General features: G+C 44.6%; 2 protein-coding genes across 4 annotated transcripts in view; both read right to left on the reverse strand.

Moving 5' to 3' along the window:
* Nucleotides 1-402: 402 nt before the first annotated feature.
* On the reverse strand, nucleotides 403-16,231 carry DDOST (dolichyl-diphosphooligosaccharide--protein glycosyltransferase non-catalytic subunit). The gene is made up of 11 exons (XM_050931273.1): nucleotides 16,034-16,231; nucleotides 14,984-15,094; nucleotides 10,814-10,900; nucleotides 10,249-10,352; nucleotides 7,826-7,920; nucleotides 6,059-6,152; nucleotides 4,704-4,852; nucleotides 3,825-3,972; nucleotides 2,003-2,123; nucleotides 1,484-1,590; nucleotides 403-901 (listed from the first exon to the last, which is right to left on the reverse strand). The coding sequence occupies exons 1-11, from the start codon at nucleotides 16,188-16,190 to the stop codon at nucleotides 752-754; spliced, it is 1,323 nt and encodes a 440-aa protein (XP_050787230.1). The 5' UTR covers nucleotides 16,191-16,231; the 3' UTR covers nucleotides 403-751.
* A 1,263-nt stretch (nucleotides 16,232-17,494) lies between these two features.
* Nucleotides 17,495-27,178, reverse strand: part of KIF17 (kinesin family member 17) — a 41,367-nt gene continuing 31,683 nt past the window's right edge. For 2 of the 3 annotated variants that reach the window (XM_050931209.1, XM_050931211.1), the window contains exons 11-14: nucleotides 26,346-26,604; nucleotides 23,248-23,318; nucleotides 20,221-20,341; nucleotides 17,495-18,574 (exon numbers count right to left, since the gene is read on the reverse strand). In XM_050931209.1, the coding sequence (XP_050787166.1) occupies nucleotides 18,378-18,574; nucleotides 20,221-20,341; nucleotides 23,248-23,318; nucleotides 26,346-26,604 (648 nt within the window). In that variant the 3' untranslated portion in view covers nucleotides 17,495-18,377. The remainder of the gene's footprint in view (nucleotides 18,575-20,220; nucleotides 20,342-23,247; nucleotides 23,319-26,345; nucleotides 26,605-27,178) is intronic. The other variant, XM_050931210.1, reaches the window with a different exon arrangement.

Raw genomic sequence — 27,178 nt, forward strand, 5'->3', positions numbered from 1 at the left:
AAACCAAAATGTACAAGGTGATGGGTGATAACTAGCCACGTCTGGGGACAATAACTAACTATGTCGGAGGTAGTATTTACTTATTTGTATCAGGGTATAAAGATGCATCTCAGAGGGAGTACCTTGGTCCGGCCAAGGGGGGAATGGAAGGTCCCGCCCTTCACTGAGCTGTGTCCATTGTCATAGACCTACGTGTCTTAGTATCCCTGTAGAGTCTGCCAGATGCTATTACCGTGCTTTGTTGACAAACCTGGCCTGGTGCCTTCGTACCTTAACGGATCTTGTGGTCATTGGGCGGTTTGCTCGAGGTCTCCTGTGCCAGCTGTCTGTGCAGAGCTGGGGCAGCATACAGGGAGAACACGCATGCAGCCGATGACAAAAGTCAGATACTTCAGCAGAAAGTGAGAGAACAAATCTTTATTCTGGAAATGAGAACAATCTTGAGGCAAGAGCCTTTCTGAGAAGGAGTGAAAATAACAAAATGGTGTTTCATGAAAAAAGCCTGAAATCAAATATTGGAACTGCCATACATTTTGATCTCTTGTGGACACCAGTGGCTTCCTCTCAGACATAAAAGTTTTCAATTTCTCTCTCACTAGTCACTCTAGTCTTAAAAATCCCCATAGCTCATCTGGCTCCTACCAGTTGAGGGTTCCAGTCCCCAAACATTTATAATCTGTGCCCTGAGTACTGCCAGTCTTCACATGGAGCCAATGTCTTGGACGAGGGCTCTTTCTCCTGCTGAGAGATCTCAGTCAGATTTCTCCTTCTCCTTCATGTGCAAGAAGACGATGCTGAACATGAAAAGGCCTATCATCATAGAGAAGGCGCTGGCATAATATGGATACGCTGAGGGGATAAAACGCTCATACTGTGTGTGCTGGAGGGGACGCACAGACACCTGGGAGGGAAGAGAACACAAGACCAGGGTCACAGGAGAGGAAGTCATTCAGTCCTCTGCGTAGCAGGACTATCTCAGCTCTACATGTGTTATTTAACTTACAAACCCATTCTGATGATGCCCCACTCAGATGACCGTAGAACCAGATTACCTTCCTGGAAAGGTAAATGTATGAGAACTCCTAGAAGTGGTTCAATTATCTCATTTTTAAACTAGAGTTTTAAGCTCCAAATCCTCAACTGCTGTAGAAGCATGTTGGCAAACCTTAAGCCTCAGTGCAGGCAGCCCTGGCAGGTGTCCAACACTGCCTTAAGAGACAAGAATGTGTTTGAGGGTAAAATGCTCTACAAAGGCTTATTTCCAGGCCTTCCTACATATAACTGAAGAGGGTAACAGAGTAAGATAGCTTGTAAATCCATTTCACACACAAAGGAAGGCTGGATGCAACTACATGGTAATTAAGATTAACAGCCCATGTGGTATCCACTCAAAACATTTGCAAAATTTAAGTACTTGACTTGAAATCTCAGCCAGTACTCTTACATTTCCTACTGCACAGACAAGATAATTCACACGATTTACCTGTGTAGAGGAGTACAGGTGGGTGTATCCCAGCCTGTTATAGTCCACTTTAAACTGGAACACTCCATAGACATCCGGCAGCTTGAACTGCACACTATATCTGCCACCTAGGAAAGAGGCAGGGCCATTTAAATTACACAGTAAATAGAACAAGAGCATTAAGGAGTTAAGAGCCTCATTGGAAGTCCTTTCCTCACCTCCTTTCATTTGTCATGGCCCTTTGTCTCCCCCAAACCCACTTTGTGGCGCTTTTCATCCAGACTGAAGACTAGCCTCTGGAACCCAAAGCTACTCCACTGGAAGAAGTACTGTGTAAAGTGCACCTTTCCTCTTAACAGTGGCACATGCTTCCTGCAGTGATTCTGTACACTACCTGCTCAGGAGAACCACAGCGTTCCAAGTCAGCATATATGAGTGAGGTGAGTTTCAGTGGTAGGGGAAGAAGTCAACACTCAGTCTTTTGTTATTGTTAACAAAGCCCTAGGGCAGGAATCATTAGTTGTCCAATAGGAGACCTACCATTTTTCTTCAGAAAAGTCCTTACAAATGGGTCAATGCGGACAAATTCCAGCTGAATATCATCTCCATCAAAGGGGACCCACTTCCCATCAGAGAGTTTTTCAATCACAATGTTGTACTCCTGTAACATACAAATGCATGCTGCATTAACAGACGTATAAAGGAAGAGGACACACTGTTAATGAGTAGGGCCCTACCAAAGTCACAGCTGTGAAAAACGTGTCATGGACCATGAAATCAGATCTCCCCCGTGAAATGTAGTAATTGGAGGGGAGGGGCAGGGCTGGGGATACCCCAGCTAGGAGCTTCTACCATTCACTGGCTCAAGCTGCTAGTCTAGGGAGGGACAGGACTACTTCCCCTGAATGGCCACTCTAGGGAGGGGATCAGACTCAGCTCCAGCTATCTCCCCCAGCTGCTGGAAGCTCTGTAGCCACGCGCAGCCCTGAAGGCAGCACAGAAGTGAGGGTGGCACCCCACCCCAAACAACCCCTTCTGGATCAGGACCCTCCATCTGAAAACATGAACACCTGAAAATGCAAAATTGACTAAAATAGACCATGAATTTGGTAGGGCCCTATCAATGAGCTAAGTGTGATACCTGAAATCCATTTAATAGAAATCTCAATCCTAAACTATGAACTCCACTTTCCATGAAATCAGGGGGGACAACGGGGAATTTTTCCAATAACTGCTATTTCCAAAATAAAAGTCCAAGTGAGTTTCCACACTTAGAAATGCAGTTGAACTACCATGCACTGAAAATCAAGCCAATACTCAGTAGCAAATCAGTGAGTGAGCACAGCAATGTGGAACTGACTTGAATTTGAGAGTGCTATACTTAAACTCTCTAGGCATGCTAAGCTCTCTCCCCACCCCAAATATATAGCTGCAATTTCTATTCAAAGCAGATGGTATTTCAGGCTTGCCAATGTACTGTTTTTGTATAATGAAGCTTGGCATCACGAATCTGAGTGAAATGGAGGTAATAGGGAAGATAAAATTCCAGCACGTGCTTTTGATCAGGCTCAGATACCTGTTTAGCAAGAAGATTCATGACTGAAGAGAAACCATTCGCAAGGATAACCAACCCCCCTCAGCAAACTTAGGTAATACTTAAGATAACAGAACACAGACTTCTCCAGAGCTGGCTGCTGCCGCCACTTAATATTGAATGATACTCAAGTGTCATCAGGAAGAGGGAGAAAACTTGTTCACCTTAGCCTCCAATGATAAAACAAGAAGCAATGGGCTTAAACTGCAGCAAGGGAGATTTAGGTTGGACATTAGGAAAAAGTTCCTAACTGTCAGGGTAGTTAAACACTGGAATAAATTGCCTAGGGAAGTTGTGGAATCTCCATCTCTGGAGATATTTAAGAGTAGGTTAGATAAATGTCTATTAGGGATGGTCTAGACAGTATTTGGTCCTGCCATGAGGGCAGAGGACTGGATTCGATGACCTCTCAAGGTCCCTTCCAGTCCTAGAGTCTATGAGTCATGAGCAGTCTGAAATTTAGTATTAAGTGAAAGTTACATGTAGGAACTAAAGGTTAGGTTGACTCTGCCTCCACATTAGTGGAGAAACACACTGTCAAGAAGGGAACAGTTCCTACAATTAAGAGGAAGAAAAACCCCACCATGTTATATTTCCTCATGGCCTCTGAAATTTCACATCTTGGCTGGTGAGGCCTTGGGTGCCAACCATCTTTCCAACCAGAAAAGAGGAGATAAATCTGCTTCCACAACACTCCTAGCCCAATGAACCAGAGTACATTCTCTCTGCACAAGTCTATTTGACTCATTTTCCTACAGTCAGTCTTACCACGAGGTCGGTGACAGTGTAGGCATTAGGTGGTGATGTCTCCCCTACACGATGGTGAGATACCTCTCCAACCCGCAGCACACCCTCTTCCTTGAATACCCAGCGGGACAAGGCAACAGCCAGCTCATAGTTACCAGTCTGAGAGTACCTACAGATGATGAGAGGTTGAGAACAGAAGCTTAGTGGGAGACTGCACTGGAGGGCATTCACAGGACCAGACATTTTTTCAGTCAGGTATCCTATGAAGTTTCTCCAAGAACTAAGTGCCAGATCAGAAAGTCCGCACCCATTTTAAATGATCACATTACTTGTAAGTTTTCCTATAAGACTGTTTGATCTTTAGACCCCAACTGTCTACTAGGTCTCCTAGGTAGTTGCTTAAAAATACAGTGAAACATATTTTAACAGATCAGCACTGAAAGGTTTCCAGTTTGCTCACTGATCTGATCTATATCAGCACTCAGAGTATAATATTCTATGTCAAAATTTCCTAGTAAGAGCTGTGCCCACATTATGAATTGTGTTCACAGCATGTCTGAATACAATGGATGCAGAAACGGCTTCTCACACACCTGTCATCGGGATATCTATAAGGACAGGAGACAGCTGTATGGGTTAGCCAGCTTGACAATTTGCACTGCACTTAAAGAAAGTTTCATTTTCTTCTTAAGTTTTATTATAACCTAAACAGTGTAGATTTTACAGTAGCAGGGCTGGATAGTTATGATAATATTCAGAGTATTCCCATCAGTCATCTTTGATACAATTAGTTCCCATACCTGCTAGGGATCCCTTGATCAAAGAGGTACCCAAACCACTTGGACAGAAAAGCCTGAATGGCCCACCCTACCTACAGAAGACCACATTAAGCTAGTGCACCTCTGAGAGCCAGGTGTAGCTTTCTGCACAGCAGAGTTGAAGAAAGCATTGCTGAAGAAATCCAAAGAGCCACTGAAAACGACACGGGCGTTGTTCCTGGCCTGGAGACCAGCAATCAAAAGAGTATTCTTCCCAACAGCATGAGGGTACTGAAATTGGACAAGAATTGATTTAAATCAGCACTAATGATTTGTATTATAGTAGCACCTCGAGGCCCCAACTGAGATAGGGACCCCAGTGGGCTGGGTACTGTACAGACAAGAAAAATAAAGGCACAGGGATGATGTGCTCAAGATCACATGGCAAGAAAAAGTAACCAGAAACTCACATGTTTAATATATATGGAAAGAAGGCATCAGGGCTTTAAGCAGCTTTATTAGGCAAGTACTGAAACTAGCCAGGCAGTATTATCCATGAGGTTTAAATAGTTAATAGTAGCAGGGGAACATCTGAGACTTAAATGATATTGGACGATCTTTAAATTCGCTGCTAGGTCTCGCTGGGGCCAGACAAGTTATTATTGTCGCGTCAAATGACTTGTCAAACCTCATAAGCCTAATTAAAGGGAATGTTTAAACTACTCATCTGCCTGTTCAAATACCCATTATGGAAGAGCATGTTAAGCGGACAAAGTTGAACACATTTGCTGTCAGTTAAGTCCCACTCATGCCAACTCCCAGCTTATTATTTTTCTCTATCTTTTCATCATGTCAATAAGACACAATGCATTTTTGCAGATTACTGCACTACCTGAGTGGAGAGAAGCATGAGGCTTCAACACAGCTGAGACATTCATCTCCCAGAATCTGCCAACTACAACAGCATTGTTTTTAACCCCTTGCAGCTACAGAGCCTCAAAACTAAACAGACGAACCACCTCATTTCACACTGGTCACAGTCCTGCTGGAAGATGGACAGAGCTTTCAATTACTACCAACTTGGTCCAAATTCTACCAGTATCTTAGAGGAAAAAGGCTTCAAATTCTATTGCCTGTCACAGTAGCAATGGGGTTCAGAGCCTTTTGCTTCTACTTCACCAGTCTGAATTCAGCCCCTTTGATACAGCAAAACAGTATCAAAGTTAAGAGCTGATATTTCTTCCAATGCAGTCCTGTTAAGCTTTTTCCATTTGGATCCAATGAAACTGCAAGAAAGAAAGATTTCTCTGATAATATTTGAAAATATATAGTACTAAGAGACCGTGGACTGGAACTTTGAAAAAACCCATAAGTATTTGACACAGAATATAAGAGGCACTTGAGTTAAGTCTCTTGATCCATTTTTAAACGGTTGAAAGAGAGGTAATTAATTCCACAGGATTAGAAGCAAAAGAGGACAAAGATAACTGTGTGTACCTGTGTGATGGGCTTATCTGGGAAGAAGGAATAAGATGTAGAGGAGCCAGTCAAGATATCTAGTACCAGAGGGTTATCAGGATCAGCCACCATCCTGTCGTGAGAGAGACACAGTCAAAGTACCAGGAAGACACCTGAAAGCTGGTCAAACCTGAGATACCTGCCCAAGAAGATTAGTGTGCACTACATTCTTACTCAAGTCTGCTAACATATATGAAATTCACAGAGGTTGAGAACCATGGGATTGACTCAGCTCCTCCTGAAATTAGTGGCAACACACACACTGAAGTCAATCAGGCCCACTTAATTTTATATCAACTGTCACTTTAAACAACTGTGAATAGTTATGCTATTTTAAAGAAATGGTATCACATCAAAGACTGAAGTTTCCTTTAAGAACAACCCTTTACAAAACTTGACTTCAACAGAAGTGTTTCTATGTTCTAAATTCAAATAAAAATAGTTTAAACAAACATGAGTACATGAGAACAGGGAAGTGAATGGATTACTTTCATTGTCCACGTAGAGAGAAAGAGTAAACAGCAAGAAGTAAAATACAGTAACTCCTCACTTAACATTGTAGTTATGCTCCTGAAAAAAATGTGACTTTAAGCAAAATGATGTTAAGCGAATCCAATTTCCCCATAAGAATTAATGTAAATGAGAGGTTTAGGTTCGAGGGAAATTTTCACCAAAGATTTTTTTTATATAAATATATTATATTAATTACACACACACACTAAGTTTTAAACAAAAAATTTAATACTAGTACACAGTGATGATGATTGTGAAGCTTGGCTGAAGTGGAGGAGTCAGAGGGTGGGATATTTCCCTTACTGCTAAGTGATGAACTAGCAATTGGCTGAGTGCTCAAGGGTTAACTCTCTCACTCTGCAAGGCAGCAGGAATGGAGGGAGATATGCACATTTCCCTTAAGTACACTGCCTTGTTAATTAGATCAGCTTGCTGACACCACAGCTGCTATAAGCTCCCTCTGTCCTGAGCCCTGCTCTATGGAAGATGGGGTAAGCAGGGTGCAGGAGAAGGGGGACACCCTGACATTAGCCCCCCTCTTCCTTCCCTCCCTCCCACCCACCCCAGGCACAGCAAGCAGGAGTCTCAGGGAGCAGCTCCAAGGCACAGGGCAGGAGAAGCACATGGCAGTCGGGGAAAGGGACGCAGTTGAACTGCAGGTAGCTGCTGCACAGGGAACTTAGGGGAGCGTGGAGCTGATAGGGGGCTGCCAGTCCACCTTGGTTCCAAACCCCCACCAGCTAGCTGCAATGGGCTGCTCTTCCTGCAAGCAGTAGACAAAGCAAGCGGCTGCCAAACAACGTTAGAAGGGAACATTGCACACCTTTAAAGAAGCATGTTCCCTAACTGATCGGCAATGTAACAACATTAACCAGGACGACTTTAAGTGAGGAGTTACTGTATTAAAAGTTTTCTTTTTCAAAGAAGTTTATAACTAGATTGAGAGATGAGGAATAGCCTTTGATTACCCAACCAGCATGAAGTCTGTGCCTTTCTTGCCTGCCCTCAGCCACCCTCCCCCCAATTCCATCCTGTTAAAGGACCAAATGCCTGTTGCATCTCAACTGAAGAAACCAAAAACCAACCTATCATGCTTTGTTTATAATAGTCCCTACCCCAGCCCTAGGCTTATAACTATCTGGAGGGAAGACAGTGGCAAGAAACCCATCCAAACAGAAACCTCGTGTTCTCAGTTACAGCCCTACTGCCAGCCATGCCTAGTGGTTCACTTACCCAACTCCTCGGAAGAGAACGGGGTTTAATGGAGTTTTCCCCACAATGGTGGGAGCCTTCAGCAGATTTTCAGAGTCTGCGACAATGAGCGTGTGCTTCAGCAAGGAAACAAGAGACCTGTGGTAAGCTTTCATGGGCTACTGAACAATGTAATTAATGCACAGGCAACTTGTTAATGTGTGTCTGCTTGCCACTCTATGGCTAGTGATCTGCACCACACGGTACCTCATGTTCTACAGCTGCCCTTCCAGAACTTTGAAGTAGCATTAATTGGCTCTGCAGAGTCTCACCTGACCTCTTGACAGGAAGAAGAATTGTAACACAAGGCAAGTGGATGGAGGTGGTAAGAGCAGGAGAAGAAACCGGGCACATGCTTAGAAGCCCTCAGGGAACAGACAACAGCCCCTGCTGGTTACAGTTTAGAGCAGGTTTTCTCTTGTGAGAGTTTCTTGTGAGTTGCATATTAGGAAGCTTAAATCAGAAGGAAGGTAAATCCCAGGGCAACAGATGCAGATCTCTTGCAGGAACATGTGTTTATTAGTTCCTATTTGTTCTGATTGCTGCCACAAGCTAATGTGAACACTGTAGAAGGGATTTCAGCATATCAGAAAAAGCACGTCAAGAAAGTACAACGGGTTGGCAACTTTTCACAAGTGGTGTGCCGAGTCTTCATTTATTCACTCTGATTTAAGGTTTCGCGTGCCAGTAATACATTTTAACGTTTTTAGAAGGTCTCTTTCTCTACGTCTATAATATATAACGAAACTATTGTTGTATGTAAAGTAAATAAGGTTTTTAAAATGTTTAAAAAGCTTAATTTAAAATTAAGAGCCCCCCGGACTTGTGGCTAGGACTCGGGCACTGTGAGTGCCACTGAAAATCAGTTGGTGTGCCGCCTTCGGCATGCGTGCCATAGCTTGCCTACCCCTGAAGTACAACATGGAAGAATCTGCATTCCAAAGTGCCAGAAGATACTGGGGGACAGCTGCTGCCTAAAGCCTCAGTCCGTGACACTTGCACAGCCCATCCTAGAGCAGTTTGGATCCACTTGGCCTGCAAGGCCTTGCTCTAGGACACAAGATGTTCTTAAGTAAGGAATAATGAGCTTACAGTTTTGCAGCATGTTGTCAGGAGCTGCCTTAATTAAATGGTGATATAACTTATAGTCACTCAGAAGAATTCTCCCTGAGGGACAGTTGTGTATCCAGAGGGGTAGTTACTGTGCTTACTATACCAAGTTTTAGTTACATTTTTCCACTGAAAGAATTTTTTGTTTAAACCAGGAAGTATTCAGCTATTACAACACACTAGAAGAGATACCAATCTAAGAACTAAGCATATTAAGAGAGTCTAAATAACAGCACCACAGTGAAATCAAAGGCCCCATGAACCTATAGAACAGTGGTTTTTAACCTGAGTCTAAAATTTCCAAAGGGGTCTGCAATGAAAAAAGGTTGAAAACCACTGTTACAGAGTTATTCTTTCAGTGATATTGGATAGGCCTTCAACTATCTATGGCTGGGAAGAACTCGTATCTAGCTACAAATTATGAATCTCCAAGTCCTACTATACGTTCTGTAAGATTGGTTTGATAGCAAGCACAAGATGGTACAGTAGAAAAGGAAAGTTTGCAAAATCTGCACTGCTGATAAGTTACATAGGCACCCCAAAGCAACGGTTTTCCCCCCATCCATCGGGGATTGTGTGCGCCCCACACAGTTTACAGAAAAGCTAGGTTACAATGTTCTTAACTCTCAAACATTACTGGGACATCTTGTATCTCTCCTGTAAAGATAGATATTTCAGAACCATGCATCCAACCAGATGGACCATGCAAGGACAGAAAAATCAAGATATCACATATATTTGATAAACTTCTACAGAGTTTTCTACATTGATCTCTCTTTGTCCTTGTGTCTTGAGCTAGAGTTTACCTTTTTTAATATGCCTGGCTATTAAGCATGATATTCTATCTCCTGACGCATCATGAATAAAAAGGAAATAAAATATTTCACTAGAAAGGGAGAATTCCGATCTCCTAGCCCTGAGGGGTTCGAGGTCCAATACAGTGAACCCCTGACTATTCCAGGTGGTGTTTTTAACTGCTCAGTGTGACTGGAATGTTAGAAGTTGTCTAGGCATAGATCAAAGGTGCATGATAAATTGCAATCTTACATTAAAGATAAGAGCAATAATAAAAGCAGCATATCATTCAATAAGATTCACAGCTGCTACTTAAAACAGTCTTTGGAATGAGCATGGATAGGAGGGGAAAGAAGAGAAAAAGGAAGACAAGATTTGTCTCCAGCCCTTACAGCCAACTGCTTAAAAAAAAAAATTCCTTCCCAGAAGCTATGTACTAGCTAAGACAAGTTTCCTCAAGGCCTGGACATACCCAAAGAATTCAGTGTCTGGACTTTTACCTGGCCTGGGTCTGAGATATCATAGTTGTGATGGTCAATGACTGCCGTCCTTTCCTCATCAAACTCTATTCCACACTCGCTGCCCAGCTCTCGCAGAGGATCACCTAAAAGGACAGAGAAGTGGATTTCCAATTAACACTATGTACAAGACACAAAAGCAACTAAAAATCAAAATAAGAACAAAGGACAGCCCTGATTTATGTGCTAGCGTCCTGCTAACCAGGCTGCTGGGTGCACTCAGTACACAACCCTTAGCTGAACTCAACTTTCTTTGGAAAGTGAAATTAAGGCATTCCTTTTTCTTTACCATCAATTCCCTCGGAGCATTGTGAGAATGAAGGTTTGTAGCATGTTTTGAATGCACAGAGTGCTGTACAGTTTTAGCTTTTGAAAATCCCCTTTAAAAAAGATTGCAGCCAGAATTCTAAGAGCTCCCATGACAAGGAAGACACCTTCCCCCACAGGACTGATCTGTGCTCTCTATATCCAGCAAACTCTTATTATGCAGCTATAAAGTGAAAAGCCAACATTTACGCCCATTTGTTTGACACGCGATTTTACTGACCAATGTCAGAACTGGCAGCCACAAGGACACTTCCGCCTCCATCGATGAAAGCAGTAATTGTCTCTACATTGATGTTTCCGCCAAAATCTGAAAAGATGCATCAGACATTAGTGATTCAAAAAGCGGACAGCAAACTATTTTACCAGTGCTTCGGAGCAAGGGAGGAGAGGGAAATACAAGGGTGGTGAGGCAAATTAATAGAGAAGCTGTGTTGGAGTGATGGGCACCTCCTGTGCCTAAGCAGGATCCTGAAGCGATACACCTATGGCCAACATAGATTAAAGGGTTGGATTAAGGGAGGATTAATTCCTTCAGAAGGAAGACAAAGAGCCATAAAATCCAGCCTTTAAAAGGCATAAATCTAGCCATTCAATCTCAGTTGCAGAGAAATAGCCAATGACTTTTTTACTATTTGTTTGGGCATATTTAAAGACATACTTTTCTTTTGGTTACATGTAGTTGATTTGCTTCTTCCTCACTCCACCCCAAGATACAATTCTTATCTGTTTGCAGGTAGAAATTCCACATTTTAAAGATAGTGAGAGACTTTTGCATTGAGATTGAGCGAGATATATCTGTCAATAAGAGGAAATATAATTCAACTTCTACAAGAAGGAATAATAAATAACTGGCACCAATGCAAGCATTCCTGGGAAAATGATGAGGAATACCTCACTCATTCCATTCTCTAACAAAATCAAATTCAATTAAACTTCAGTATAGCAACAATAACCAATATATCAAGAGAAAGCAAATGAATTTAGAGAAACATGCATCTCTGCAAGCTGAAAGAGGTACAGCCAAAACTTTACAATATCTTAATTGAGAAAGTGAAAGAGAAAACAGAACACCAAGAGAAGGACAGAAGTGGAGTAAGTCAGAGGTTAAGAACAGGTCATGAGGAAGACACTGTATGCCACACTCTAAAATTTAGCTCTGAAGTAGTTTAAAAAGGGTTCCTACATATCATGAGTCATTAGCTTCTTCTTTCACAGTTCTGTAGTTAGTTCTCCTAAGGATCTGATTCCAATATCACAGTCCTAGTAGTAATGTTCAAAATTAAGTTACCTGACACTATCTCTGAGGCTCACCTGAAGTTAAGTGTGCTATAACCTGGGGCTACAGATTATACTATTCAGTTTAACTCACACACAATCAGCTAGCTCTCCACTCTTGCTAAGTGAGTGTTCCTTTTGAAAGGTCTTTCTTGGCTCTCTCATCACACCAATATCACCTGATCTCTCACTTTTCTGAAGGGATGTATTTCAAAAAGGTTGCTATTAATAATACCTCATCAAGTCTGATTCAGGCTGTTAATAGGGGTAAAGAGAGAATCCAGATATTTTGGTGTGAATTAGAACAATTTAAAATTTTCATTAAAGTGAATGTTTGAAATGAAATACACCGGTTGAGAGGGAAGGTACTGTACATCTGGGGTGAGGCTTGGGTTATGGGGGGTTACAGATATTGTTTGCAAGGATGAAAAGATACATACATATCGCATAACCGGCATATACCCAGACTGGGGTGCAAGGGTTTTTAAAGTGTCAGTGGATAAGTGGGCTCGGGTACGCCACCCATGGAATGAATAAGGAGTCCAAGTCAGTATCGGTGGAGCTGATAAGTACATGGGTAGGGTGCGTCCCTTGGTATGTCAGGGAAGGAAGTGGGTTATTTCCCTCGTCGGCTGTCTCAGTTACTCAGTGTGGTATTGGCGGTGTCCGACTATTACTATACTTAAAATCAAGGCATTTAAAATAATGATAGTGTTATTCCACCTTTTAGTTATAGAATTTTAGAACAGTGCATTTGTTAATCTATGGAAGCACTGCTCCAAAAATACATAGACTCTAGGACTGGAAGGGACCTCGAGAGGTCATCGAGTCCAGTCCCCTGCCCTCATGGCAGGACCAAATACTGTCTAGACCATCCCTAATAGACATTTCTCTAACCTACTCTTAAATATCTCCAGAGATGGAGATTCCACAACTTCCCTAGGCAATCTATTCCAGTGTTTAACTACCCTGACAGTTAGGAACTTTTTCCTAATGTCCAACCTAAATCTCCCTTGCTGCAGTTTAAGCCCATTGCTTCTTGTTCTATCATTGGAGGCTAAGGTGAACAAGTTTTCTCCCTCCTCCTGATGACACCCTTTTAGATACCTGAAAACTGCTATCATGTCCCCTCTCAGTCTTCTCTTTTCCAAACTAAACAAACCCAATTCCTTCAGCCTTCCTTCATAGGTCATGTTCTCAAGACCTTTAATCATTCTCGTTGCTCTTCTCTGGACCCTCTCCAATTTCTCCACATCTTTCTTGAAATGCAGTGCCCAGAACTGGACACAATACTCCTGTTGAGGCCTAGCCAGCGCAGAGTAAAGCAGAAGAATGACTTCTTGTGTCTTGTTTACAACACACCTGTTAATGCATCCCAGAATCACGTTTGCTTTTTTTGCAACAGTATCACACTGTTGACTCATATTAAGCTCGTGGTCCACTATGACCCCTAGATCTCTTTCTGCCATACTCCTTCCTAGACAGTCTCTTCCCATTCTGTATGTGTGAAACTGATTGTTCCTTCCTAAGTGGAGCACTTTGCATTTATCTTTATTGAACTTCATCCTGTTTACCTCAGACCATTTCTCCAATTTGTCCAGATCATTTTGAATTTTGACCCTGTCCTCCAAAGCAGTTGCAATCCCTCCCAGTTTGGTATTGTCCGCAAACTTAATAAGCATACTTTCTATGCCAACATCTAAATCATTGATGAAGATATTGAACAGAGCCAGTCCCAAAACAGACCCCTGCGGAACCCCACTTGTTATACCTTTCCAGCAGGATTGGGAGCCATTAATAACTACTCTGAGTACGGTTATCCAGCCAGTTATGCACCCACCTTATAGTAGCCCCATCTAAATTGTACTTTCCTAGTTTATCTATAAGAATATCATGCGAGACCGTATCAAATGCCTTACTAAAGTCTAGGTATATCACATCCACCGCTTCTCCCTTATCCACAAGGCTCGTTATCCTATCAAAGAATGCTATCAGATTAGTTTGACATGATTTGTTCTTTACAAATCCATGCTGGCTATTCCCTATCACCTTACCACCTTCCAAGTGTTTGCAGATGATTTCTTTAATTACTTGCTCCATTATCTTCCCTGGCACAGAAGTTAAACTAACTGGTCTGTAGTTTCCTGGGTTGTTTTTATTTCCCTTTTTATAGATGGGCACTATATTTGCCCTTTTCCAGTCTTCTGGAATCTCCCCCATCTCCCATGATTTCCCAAAGATAATAGCTAGAGGCTCAGATACCTCCTCTATTAACTCCTTGAGTATCCTAGGATGCATTTCATCAGGCCCTGGTGACTTGCAGGCATCTAACTTTTCTAAGTGATTTTTTACTTGCTCTTTTTTTATTTTATCTTCTAAACCTACCCTCTTCCCGTAAGCATTCACTATATTAGACATTCCTTCAGACTTCTCACATATTCAATCCTTTTTTTTTTAACTGAATCACAGTACCATAATTCTAGATGCACCACAGGGATTATAAAGTGATCTGAGAATTAACAACAGACATAACAGTTACTATATGGTAATGAAATGGTGTTTACAGAAAATAGATACCCAACAGTGATTGCACGTCCAAAGCAATCAGCCAAATTTTTGTGCTTATTCTTTGTTCTACAGGCTTCTGCCCCCCTCCCTCCTTTTTAGAAGCAGCCTGATGACCATTTATTTAACTGCTTAAAATGCATACAGTTCCTGCCACAGTTTGCCCAATGATGAATGAAGATAACACCTGTAATTCCACATCCCAGGGACAGGCCCCAAAAGCCTCCTCAAGGTCAAAATGAAGCAAGTCCAAAGAATACTTTGATCAGTTTTATCAAACCTAGGAAAAGCAATCTCATGGTTGAGCAGGAGACTGGGAGTCAGGACAAGTCTTAGCTCTGCCACCTCTCATTGTTTCACCCTGGGTAAATCTCTTGCCTCCCCATCTGGAAAACTGGAATAGTAAAAGACCACCCTCAAAAGGGGTATTATGAAGGTTAGCGAATATCTGCAAGGCACTTTACAGATCTAGTGTCTCTTCTCCAAGGGCCTCAGAGTATTACACAACTTAATTTCTGAGTCTTTTCCTTTATGCAAAAGAATCTCTTACCTTCTACAGATGGGGAGAAAATAATCAAATTGTCATACAGAAATTCTCCATATTTTATGAGGGACAGGCCAGGGTCATCAGCAGTCCTGAAGGTGAGGTCAAAGCCTCTATCTGCACCCAGAAAACAAAGATCATAGCCATGAATACTTTGACACAACTTTAATTTAAAAAAAAGTATAAGACAGATCATGCTAGAAAATGAGATAAGAAGGCCCTTAATTCAATCTTACCCATTACAATCTAAGCATCTGGTTGCCATACTTTTTAAGGTGTAATTCATCTGAAGAAGTGGGTTTTTTACCCATTAAAGCTTATGCCCAAATAAATTTGTTAGTCATTAAGGTGCCACAATATCTAAGTCAAGCATATCACTCTTCCACGATACACTTATTTTCTCAGTACTCCAGTGAGCACTATCTGCAGAATTGTTCCTGACAGTTTCCAAGCAGTGACACTTCTTGGTACTTACAATCTAATCCACAGTGTTCAGGGGACACGGGGACTTTTTGGACAAACCAAATTAAAAACAAACAAGAACCTCTGCGCTCTCAATAGCACTTTCATGCACGTCTTTGATGTGAATCAAGCCGTGATAAAACTTGTGGATGACGTGAACATCAGAGAGGGAAACACGCACAGGAAAGCAGCAAATGCTCTCGTGAGATCTGGGCAGCAGCCAACAACGGGAGACGCGAGTCTAACAAACGGGAAGCTCTTCAGCAGACAGACAGGCAGCAGCCCAGGTACAGAGCATTCCCCCCTCCCTCCCGTCCTTACTGACACACGTGGCACTTCCTAGCGGCCCAGCCCCGGCACCGCTGTATGGAGGATGCGGGGTCAGCGTGGCACCCGGAGAGAACCAGACGCAGAAGACTCCGACCGCGTCGGCCACCCCAGGCAAGCGCACCCCTAATGGGGAGACGTAGTGGGGCCAGGAGGCTGCGCCGTGCCAGACCCAGGCTCCCCCCATCCCCATCGCCCTCCCCCAGGCCATGACTCCCGCCTTCCCGCGGGACCCCCCCGCTTCTCCCCTCGCTCCGCCGCCCTCACCCGCCAGGCTCCGGAGGAAGAGCGAGTGCGTGTCCCGCACGTTGATGTTCTCCAGCAGCACCAGGGTGCGGGGCCCGCCGTCCGCCTGGGCCAGGCCCAGCCCGACTAGCACCAGCAGCAGGAGCCGCCCTGAGGGGAGAGCGGCCGCTGCCTCCATCTTCCTCTCGGGGGGCAGCCTCACCCGGAACCGATCCTCTCCACGCTGCCAATCACCGACCCGCTTTGCCCGTAGAGGCGGGACACACAAAACCGCGTCAATCTGTGACCCGGAAGCGATCGGGAACCCGGTACATCCTCCCTCCCTCTCGGGGCCCGAGGACTAGAACTGAAGGCCCGCCTCCTCGAGAGCGGGGCCCAATCAGAGACAGACAACTCCACACAGCGGGCCCCGCCCAGCAGCCCTTCCTCAGAGGGCGCCTTGAGCCCCGCCCATGCGCGCTAAAACCGCCTCCGAGCCAGCGCCCCCTGCGGCCCATCAAAGGGGTGGCAGCGGTCTCAGCCCAGGCCGGGCTGCTGCTGCAGGGCCTGCGCAGCGCGCCGCCTCCTCTCACACCGTCCTTGCCTGCTTTCCTTCATGCCCCAGGCTTACTGCAGGAGCCACTCCCAAGCATGATATTAAAAAAACAATAACTTTGGGTCTCTGTCTTCTGCAGTCCCGCCCTTCAGGAGTCCCATTGGCATGTTTTATTGTCACTTTCCCCAACTCTCATGATTTTGTCACAAGTCTCATGATAATTACTGTTTTCCTTAAAGCCCCAGCTCCTGGAGTCAAGTGGCCATGTGAGGATTTCAGCATTCATTCTTAAAAGTAAGTTTCTGTCCCTCATGACTGTGGACAAAGCTTCATAATGTGACCCCAATGGACCCTAAAGGTTCAAAAAGCAGAAAGCCAATAAAAAGACCACCATCTATTATTTTTTCTCCTGCTATGAAAGCCAATCTCGTGATTTTTGAACATCTGGGTTTAGCAATACTGCTGCCACGGCGAAGGTTAGAAACTTAACTTGTTAAAATAAAGCAGAGTCTCCCATGTAATCACATGACTGTAGGAGCTTTATGGAAAGCACCGGATAGTGCAAGATTTACAATAAAATCGTGAGAGTAGACAACACCGTTACTGTTCTAGCAGGGCTGTAAACTGTGCTCTATCTGCCAGCACCAGGGGCTTACTTCCCACTGCCACTGCTGGTACCCATGCTGCAGCGTGTGTCCCTTTCCTCTTCTCCGAGCTATGCCCTGCCATTTGGGTCACCTCTCACTGTCTAGGACAACTGGGGTAGGCAGCGTCTTTTGCTGATCAACAGCAGAATATGCTGGCTTTCAGATTATGAAGCAAAAGCTGATGGGCAAGACAATCCCGACCCAGTGCTTTGCAGCTACAGGGATAGTGGCCCATGTATGCAACATCTGTCAAAAATGCAAAGGAACATGAACTGTAAATATAACAACAGTCAGACTGAGTTCGTCATTAAAAGGCAATGTATTGTGATCATTAACCAGATGATAAATGACTAAAATATAAACAGTCAACATACAGTTTACAAAACTCTAACATCTTGAACACAAGGACAGGAGCAATCATTTCCACTGTCTCACTGAACTGCAGTTTCCGATCTGATCTGATCTAGGAGTCAGGGAACAAATTTGCAAACCGTATTTCCTTGGAGAACTGAGTTTGTGTCTCATTAATGATGTCAGTTTCAGACTCTTTCTCAAGAAAAGCTGTGATATGGTCGGTGATACTGCCAGAACCTCTCACTGTCTTATTGCAATGAGGAATAAGACAGGAGAATTCTGTATGGGGCATGAGCTCAAGTTGTGCCTGTGACATCCAAAAGGAAATAAGTAAGTTCTGTCTAGGAAACTTGCATTGGCAAATACGGAAAGTGATTTTAAGGCTTTTTTTTGAGGAACTGCCTCACATCACGTAAAGATTTTAGTCCAAGTACAGAGGTTTGACTTCGCACCACCTGCTGGACATGGCAGTGACCAGAATGGAAGACTAAATATATGGTGCTGGCTGCACACACGTGGCAGGGAAGCAGGTAATGGAGGAATGTGCCAGCCCCAGCTTGAACCTGGAGTTGTCATTACAGACTTCAAAACCCCTGGAAGCAGCATTTGTCTCCACTGACCCTAAACTCAAAAGAAAGTCAAACTGTCCCTTCCAAAAGCTGCTGTGATAAAAGGATTGCTGCCACCAAATGCTACATTGTTAAGAGGGTAACTGCTAAGGTAGGTTGCTGCAATCTGAACAGACATTGCCACCAGGGGCCACAGGGGACTGGAGTCCACGAAGGCCACTACAATCAGAAGTATCCGTATTCACCTGAGGTCAGTTCACTCAGAAGGGGTCGCTGCTGAAGCTGTTTTTGCCCTTTTTGCGCTTTGTTTTGGAGGACGGTGTGGTGAAGTCAAGCGACTCAAGGCGGAAAGGACGTGGCTGGGGCATCTCCACAGTCTGTGAAGGAGAGACTGGTGCCATGCTGGAGGTGTTGTTGTTCAGAGGGGCGCTCAGCACAGGAGGGGAGTTATGATGGGCTGTAGAGTAAAGGAACAGGACATACCGATATGTTTGGTCTGTTAAGACTCAACAATGCTTTTCCACGTTCCCAGCTGCATTAAAACCTTATCCATTAATTTTATTGAAGGAAATTTAGATATTTTTGCATTTAATTTACTCATTTTAAGGAACTTCCAGACTGGAGTCGACCATTTCACTGGTTGCTTTTCTGACTATGCAATGTATCTAGTCAAATACTAATAACTGACAGTCCTGGAGAGTGAAACACCCCATGCCTGGTGGCTGAGCTTTCTCAGCGGACTGCCTCCACATTTGGGAGTGCATCACAGCCAGAGTTGAATGACTTTCATGGCATAATGCAAAGCTCATTTAGTTGGTTGAATTGTTGATTATGTCTCTGTTTTGTTCTGGCTTTCTGCTTATTCTCTGTAATTGAAGAGCCCAGCTGCCAGCATGACAGGCACCTGAGACTAGGGGTAATAGGCTTCATTCACAGAAGTAGTAGTAACTGGATACATTTCTCCATGCTGCCTCATCAATGTGCCTCAATCCTGTCCTCATGAGACATTTCTAAGGGTAAGATGGGAGTGTGTGTAGTCCATTCAGTCTCTGCTAGCAAGGATGCCAATTAGCACCAACTGTGGTGGTGGGTTTTATCACGGCTGCCCAGGGGATTCAGGGGGCCTGGGGCAAAGCAATTTTGGGAGCGCCTTCCATAAAAAAAAGTTGCAATACTATAGAATACTATATTCTCGTGGGGACCTGGGGCACATTGCCCCACTTGCCCCTCCCTCTGGGAGGCCCTGGGTTTTATTATGCAGACAGTTCTTCACCAGGAATTAGACTGAAACCCCACAAAAATCTGTTTCACTCAGGCTACCACAGGGTTGTCATCTTTTGTTAGACCTACCTAGTCTACTTTGGAACCAGTGACCTGAAGAGGAAAGGATCTGTATCAGTTCATCCACAGCTGCATTTATTTCTGTGTGCTGGCTCAGAAATGGCCACAGAGCTTTGCAGCTCAGTACATTGTTCCAAAATTAATTAAAACCAACCAACCAACCAAAACCCAAAACCAAAAAACAGAGGGCCTGATCGGCAAGAGCCTCCTATTGAATGCACAGATGGACCCATGCTGTACATTTACAGAGCTTAGCTATCCCTAAAACAAATGGAGTCAGACACAGCAAGGGCACTTGTCACCAAGGACTAAGTCCATGGCAAATTTAAAAACGAATCACTAGCACCACTGACTGGACACACGGGCTAAGGCCGCTGCTTCTGCAGAACATCCAGCCCATGGTGCTTTATTCCCTGAAAAACTGGGATAAGTGGCACCCTTATGGAGGGACAAAAGATAGCAAGTGTTGGTCAGGGTGACACGAAGAACGTGAATTACTCCAAGCTACAAGCACTGGAAGCAAATCATTCAAATCACTACAGGTAGGTTTATCAACATCTGGTCTGCTAGAGCAACTCTAGGGAACCATTCTCAGAGGGGAAAATGGCTATTACCGCCAATAAAGGAATGGGTTGCGTTGTCCATTAAAGAGGCTATTTGACTGGGGAACAACAAATCCTTCTAGACTGACATGTTAGGAATGGAACCCTCAGTGGAGGAGATACCGGCACACGGAGGAAAGGAGAGTGTTGGGATATTTACCAAGACTCTTCATGGGATCAGCACTGAGGATCTGGCTGGCTCGCTTGGACCGGAAATAGTTACTGGCAATATTCTCACTGTCACTCCTGCTCAGCATCAGTTTGTAGCGGTCTTCATCCTGCTGTGATCACAAAATGCTGTGAGTAGCACTCCCCTCCGCTCCAGCTCGAAAGCAGCCAAGCACCATTCCATGAGCTAGGGCCAGAGACTTAGAGATAGTATGAAGTGACGAACATGTGATCCAACCTGGGCAACAGTAACATTGCAGAACACACAGTCTTGGACGTAATCTGGACAGGCATTGGGCTACATCCTGCCACCCCCCCATCCCCAATACCTGTAAGCAAAGTCCAAAATGTAATGACACAGGTGCAATTCTGCTACACTGGATGGAGTGGGGGCAGGACTCCATGTGCTGCACTGAATGGCTTTCTGGCAACTCTCTCCAAGGCTGCAGTAGATACATGGCCAGCAGGTTTGCAAATCATGCAAATCCACTGTCCAAAAGCCCTGCCAAGAGGTCCTGTAGGGGCCACACAACCACTGCGGGCAATAGGATTGATCCCATTTACTAAGGTTTTGCATGGGTGGGAGGGGGAAATCAGCAATTGATCCATGAGGCAGGTTTCAATTATCTCCACAGAAGTTTGGGACTAAGCTTCCGTCCACACTTGCTGCACTATCCTAGTCCCAAGCAACTGTGCCCTGGGCAGAGGCCAAGCAAAGCAGGGAGTGTTTTTGTTGTTGTCAAAGGAGAGCTAAGATTATTCCTGGGGGAATTCTGCACCCCCAACATTAAAAATTGTGCAGCAAAAAATTAAAAATTCTGCACACAATATTTGAAAATTCTTCATATTTTATTTGTCAAAATGACACAATACAATCATGCCAGTTACAGTTATTTTGGTAATTTATTTCAAAATATCTGTCAGCAAGTACGTCTGTAACAATACAGACCAAAAAAAAAAATTCTGATAATTTTTTATTGACAAATAGATTCCTTACTAGGCATATTAATACAGAATGTTGTGTAATTCATTTAAATGACAATACAGAACTGTATTTCTCACACCTGTCAGAAGCAGTGCAAAGGCTTGGAGGAGTCAGGGATTACGAGGAGCTGAGGGAAAAGGAAGGTGCCTAGCAGTGACCCTGGAGGGTGATGAGTGTGGGTGGGAGGTTTTTCTTTGGGAGTGGGATTGTTAGGGTGTTGGGAACCCACCCCCATGCAGACCCTGGCTGACCCCAGGCCTCTCCCATTCAGTCAGGCACGTCTGCTCCGTCCCCGCACCCCACATCCCCACGGGTCTCTGCAGAGTCCCTCTCCCATCTCCAGGTTCAATGGTGTCAACCCACGAGCTCCTGAGCCCACGCTTCTGTCTGTCCCCCGCACTAGCCATTCTGAACCCGAATCTGTGACACCCCCCCCCCAGAAGCCCCATGTGCCCCACTCTGTCCAACCTGGCTCCGCGGGCAGCTGCTGTGATGAGCTCTGTTCTGGGGGGAATTCTGCAGCACTGAGTATAGAATTTTCTATTTTTCTGCATAAAAAACGTTTTGCCTAAGAAGTGCTGCAGTTCCACCTTTTCCCCACCAGAGGCCGCTGTGGCGCTAGAACAGCCGGCATGAACGCAGCCGGCTGTTCTGGCACCATTGCGGCCTCTGGTGGGGAAAAGGTGGAACTGCAACACTTCTTAGGCAGAATGTTTTTTATGCGGGAAAATACAAAAGTATGCGAGACTCATGAATGCATGCGCAGAATTCCCTCAGGAATAAGAATCTGATGCCACCAATTAACTGGAACTTGAATCCAGTTCCCCACAGAGAACAGCCAATGCACTGTCCTTCTAGTCTTGGAACTGCTCTAGGGCTGTGTTGTCTATCATTCTGGCCGCAATTGTCTCTCCTCTTCAGGGGCTGGACTCCCAGCATTCCCAGCCCCTGCTGGCCAGGCTCCTACACTCCCCTGACTGGCCACTGGACTGTGAGGCCAGCTCACTGCTTCACTATTTACTCTGCTTTACACACACTCTTAGGGTATGGCTACACTTACAGTTTTGCAGCGCTGGTAGTTACAGCTGTGTTCGTACAGCTGTGTAGGCAAAGCGCTGCAGTGTGGCCACACTGACAGCTACCAGCGCTGCAGTGTGGCCACATTTGCAGCATTTGCAGCGCTGTTGGGAGTGGTGCATTGTGGGCAGCTATCCCAGCGTTCAAGTGGCTGCAACGTGCTTTTCAAAAGAGGGAGGGTGAGGGGGAACGTGGGGGAGAGAGAGAGAGTGGATTTTTGGATCAGTCAGCTCCCTGCCTAGCAAGTTCTAAGGACTGGAACATACACATCACCAACCTGCAATCAATTTAAAAGTTTCGAGCCCTTCCCCCACCCCTCTCTTATTCACTAAATGCAAATTATGCACTCCTAAATAGCCTTCAGACCACATAAGCAGCTGCTCAGCACGGACTCCCCCCCTCTCCCTCCCCCTCCGCCTCTGCCTTGTGATTTCTCTCTTCAAGCAAACAGCTGTGAACCTTCCAAAGCAATTCCCCTGCCTGCCTCCGCTCGCTCCAGCAAACAGGAGCTGTGTTTGTTTTTTAGATAAGCAGCTCCGGGGAGCTCGGAGTTCAGCCATTCTTCCGATTTGTCGTGAGCAGGCATTCTGGGATACCTCCTAATACCTTGGAGGCCAATAACAGCGCTTTTGGTTGCCACACTTGATGAGCAGCGCTGCATCACCAGCGCTGCAATCGTTACACCCCAAGGAGACCAGGTGTACAGCCAGTGCTGCAGCCAGGGAGTTGTAGTGCTGGATGTGCCTTGCAGGTGTGGATAGTTACTAAGGTGCAAAGCTGTAAACCCACCACCAGCGCTGCAACTCTCCAGTGTAGCCAAGACCTTAGTCTAATGCCAGTGATGGCTGGGTATGAGTCCCTCTGGAGCCACTCAGCCCTCTGCCTATTTCCTCCAGAAGGAAGAGCTGTGTAGCTCAGAAGGCTCCCCCAGGGTTCTGGAGGAGACGGGCAGCTTACCATCAGCAGCTCTCCGTTCTCGCCTGAGGCGCTCTTCCTGGCTGGCTTAGTCTGTGGCAGTGATGGAACTGCTATGAGAGAACAAAGGCATTACTTAAAGGACCAGTAGCACTGAATCAGTTCCAGCTTTTCCTGACCATCCCCCTTGCTCCCCACTGCTGCTTACAGACTCCCCAGATCACTGCTTACTAAGCCATCGAGGACTAGAAGGACGCTCGCACTACACTTTTTATCCAGTAGATGGCACGTTATGCACCAACCAATAAGAACATAAGAATGGCCATACTGGGTCCCGGTATCCTGTCTTCTGACAGTGGCCAATGCCAGGTGCTTCAGAGGGAAGGAACAGAACAGGGAATCATCAAGTGATCCATCCCATTGTCCACTCCCAGCTTTGGCAAACACAGGCTTGGGACACCATCCCTGCCCTTCCTGGCTAACACCCATTGATGGACCTATCCTGCATGAATTTATCTAGTTCTTTTTTGAACCCTGTTATAGTCTTGGCCTTCACAACATCTTCTGGCAAAGAGTTCCACAGATCAACTGTGCTTTGTGTGAAGACATACTTCCTTTTGTTTCTTTTAAACCTGCTGCCTATTCATTTCATTTGGTGACCTCTAGTTCTTGTGTTATGAGTAAATAACACTTCCTTATTTACTTTCTCCACACCCGTCATGATTTTATAGACCTATCATATCCCCCTTTAGTCGTCAGTTTTCCAAGCTGAGAAGTCCCAGTCTTATTAATCTCTCCTCATACAGAAGTTATTCCATACCCCCAATCATTTTTGTTGCCCTTTTCTGTACCTTGTCCAATTCCAATATATCTTTTTTGAGATGGGGCAACCAGATTTGCATGCAGTATTCAAGATGTGGATGTACCATGGATTTATATAGAGGCAATATGATATTTTCTGTCTTATTATCTATCCCTTTCCTAATGATCCCTAACATTCTGTTAAGCTTTTTTGCCTGCTGCTGCACATTGAGTGGATGTTTTCAGAGAACTATCCACAATGACTCCAAGATCTTTCTTGAGTGGTAACAGCTAATTTAGACCCCATCATTTTATATGTATAATTAGGATTATGTTTTCCAATGTGCTTTGCATTTATCAACATTGAATTTCATCTCCCATTTTGTTGTCCAGTCACCCAGTTTTGTGAGATCCCTTTGTAACTCTTTGCAGTCTGCTTTGGACTTAACGATCTTGAGTAGTTTTGTATCATCTGCAAATTTTGCCACCTCACCGTTTACCCCTTTTTCCAGATCATTTATGAATATGTCGAACAGGACTCATCCCAGTGCTGACCCTTGGGGGACACCACTATTTACCTCTCTCCATTCTGAAAACTAACCATTTATTCCTACCCATTATTTTCTATCTTTTAACCAGTTACTGATCCACTAGTAGGGCCCTACCAAATTCATAGCCATGAAAAACACGTCACGGACCGTGAAATCTGGTCTCCCCCCCATGAAGTCTGGTCTTTTGTGCTTTTACTTTATACTATACAGATTTCATGGGGGAAAACAGCATTTCCCAAATTGGGGGGCCTGACCCAAGAGGGAGTTGCGGGGGGTCACAATGTTATTGTAGGGGGGTTGTGATATTGCCATCCTTACTTCTGCGCTGCCTTCAGAGCTGGGGAGCCAGAGAGCGGGGGCTGTGGGCTGGGGACCCAGCTCTGCAGGCAGCAGTGCAGAAGTAAGGGTGGCAACACCACACCATATCATCCTTATTTCTGTGCTGCTGCTGGCGGTGGCTCTGCCTTCAGAGCTGGGCTCCTGGCCAGCAGCTCCGCTCTCCAGCTCTGAGGCAGTGCCACCACCAGCAATAGCGCAGAAGTAAGGGGAGCACTAACGCAGTCCCCCCTACAATACCCTTGCGACCCCACCACAATTCCTTTTTGGGTCAGGAACCCTACAATTACAACACTGTGAAATTTCACAATTATATAGCTGAAATCATGAAATTTATGATTTTAAAAATCCTATGACCGTGAAACTGATCAGAATGGACTGTAAATTTGGAAGGGCCTATCCATGAAAGGATCTTCCCTCTTATCCCATGACAGTTTACATTGCTTAAGAGCCTTTGGTGAGGGACCTTGTCAAAGGCTTTCTGAACATCTAAGTACGCTGCATCCTCTGGATCACCCTTGTCCACATGCTTGCTGACCCCCTCAAAGAATTCTAGTAGATTGAGGAGGCACGATTTCCCTTTATGTTCATCTGTGTGTCTGATAATTCTGTTCTTTACTATTGCACGGTACTGAAGTTAGATTTACTGGCCTGTAATTTCCAGGATCACCTCTGGAGGCTTTTTTAAAAAATGGCATCACATTAGTTATCCTCCAGCCACTGGGTACAGAAGCTGATTTAAATGATAGGTTACATAACACAGTGCAACTACATATGGGGCCTGCAGGTCTGTGCAGTGAATATTTCAACCTTGTAGGGAAAATGGTTCATCTATTGGTCTAAGGCAGCTAATACACAGAAGGAAATGAAATAAAAAACAAAGGACTGGGGGTCAGGCATCCTGGGTTCCAGCCCTCACTCTACTACAGACTCACTATGGCACATTGGGAAGTCATGTCCTTCTGTGCCTCAGTTTACCCCTTTTAAAACCAGTCTAATAATATCTACCTGATGAGGGTTTGTGAAGCCTAATTCATTAATCTCATAAAGTGCTTCAAGGTCCTTGAAGGAAAAGAATGGGGAGAAAGGCAACTTTTTTTGTTAAGCACCAGTTACCAAACAACACTCCACTAAAGGCCCAGAGATGCTGAAGATATTTAATCAGATATGGGTTATACTGTTGTGTGGTTTAACACAAGATTTCCTACTGTCACGCAAATCAATCACACCCTGTTCAAAATAAATAGTGAGGTAGTCCCAATAAGAGATGCTTTGTCCTCATTTAGCTAGACCATCATCCAGGCTCCCACAGAAAGATTACAGCTTATTCTCTACCCGTGAGCCAAACCAAGATTTTATAAGCAAATACTATCCAAATGCAATACACGGGCCATGCTAGTGAGCAGAGATAAGCTGCGTAGATGGGGACTACAATGCGGATGCCTTTCTTACCTGCAGGAAGGCTGGTTTTTTGAATGACAAGCTCTGGGAGTTTCCAGCAGCCACTGTCCTCATCCCAGATGGACTCACATCTGATCTTATCCAGGTTGCTATAGTTACAGTCACGCCGTATGAGGGGCTGCACCTGATCCAGAAGCTGCTGAAAGAGCAAGCAGTCCCGCTCCTGCCGGCGGATGGTGGCAAGATAATCAATCTTCTCCAACTCAAACTCTGACTGCAAGTCTTTGATTTCGGTCTCAGCAGCTCGCAGCTAGGTTACCAAAAGGAAAGGGTTCATTGTGATGAGAACAGAGAAAACTCTAGATGACTGGCACAAGAATGATTAGGAGGAAGATATGAAGAGGGAAGAAAGATCTGAGGAGAGTTTGAAAAGATTTGCACTGTTTACTTTAGAGAGGAGACTAATAAAGAGAGGTCATGATCTAAGTATACGGTATGTGAATGGTTCAGAGAAAGTGGATTGGGAACTTCTATTCTCTCTGTCTCATAACCCAATAACAAGAGGACATTCAATGAAACTGAAAGGTGGCAAATTCAAAACTGGTAAAAGGAAACGCTTCTTCACACAATGTGCAATTAGAATGTGGAACTCACTGCCACATGAAGTTGTGGGAATAAATAACTTTGAATTTTGCTATGAGGGGCTGGAACTTATATGGACATCAAGAATATTCAGAATTACACTGGCATATACTAAAAAAATGGGAAGAGATGTAAAACCTCAGGCTTGAAGTTTCAAGGAAATCTCTGACAAACTATTAGGGATTAGGATGAACTCCTCTAGGGGCAGATTCTTCCACATCTGCCTACACCAGAGTTTATTG

This window comes from Gopherus flavomarginatus, chromosome 21, assembly GCF_025201925.1.
Source record: "Gopherus flavomarginatus isolate rGopFla2 chromosome 21, rGopFla2.mat.asm, whole genome shotgun sequence".
Classification (NCBI taxonomy): domain Eukaryota; kingdom Metazoa; phylum Chordata; order Testudines; family Testudinidae; genus Gopherus; species Gopherus flavomarginatus.

What these genes read in the sequence shown, in the direction of transcription:
- DDOST (XM_050931273.1), bottom strand. Translation starts at nt 16,190, where the DNA reads ATGGAGGCAGCGGCCGCTCTCCCCTCAGGGCGGCTCCTGCTGCTGGTG. An exon ending in GCTACACCTGGCTCTCAGAG is followed by an intron (nt 3,973 to 4,703) that starts GTGCACTAGCTT and finishes CATCATCTGTAG; the next exon opens with GTACTCTCAGACTGGTAACT. An exon ending in GACTTTTCTGAAGAAAAATG is followed by an intron (nt 1,591 to 2,002) that starts GTAGGTCTCCTA and finishes CCTCTTTCCTAG; the next exon opens with GTGGCAGATATAGTGTGCAG.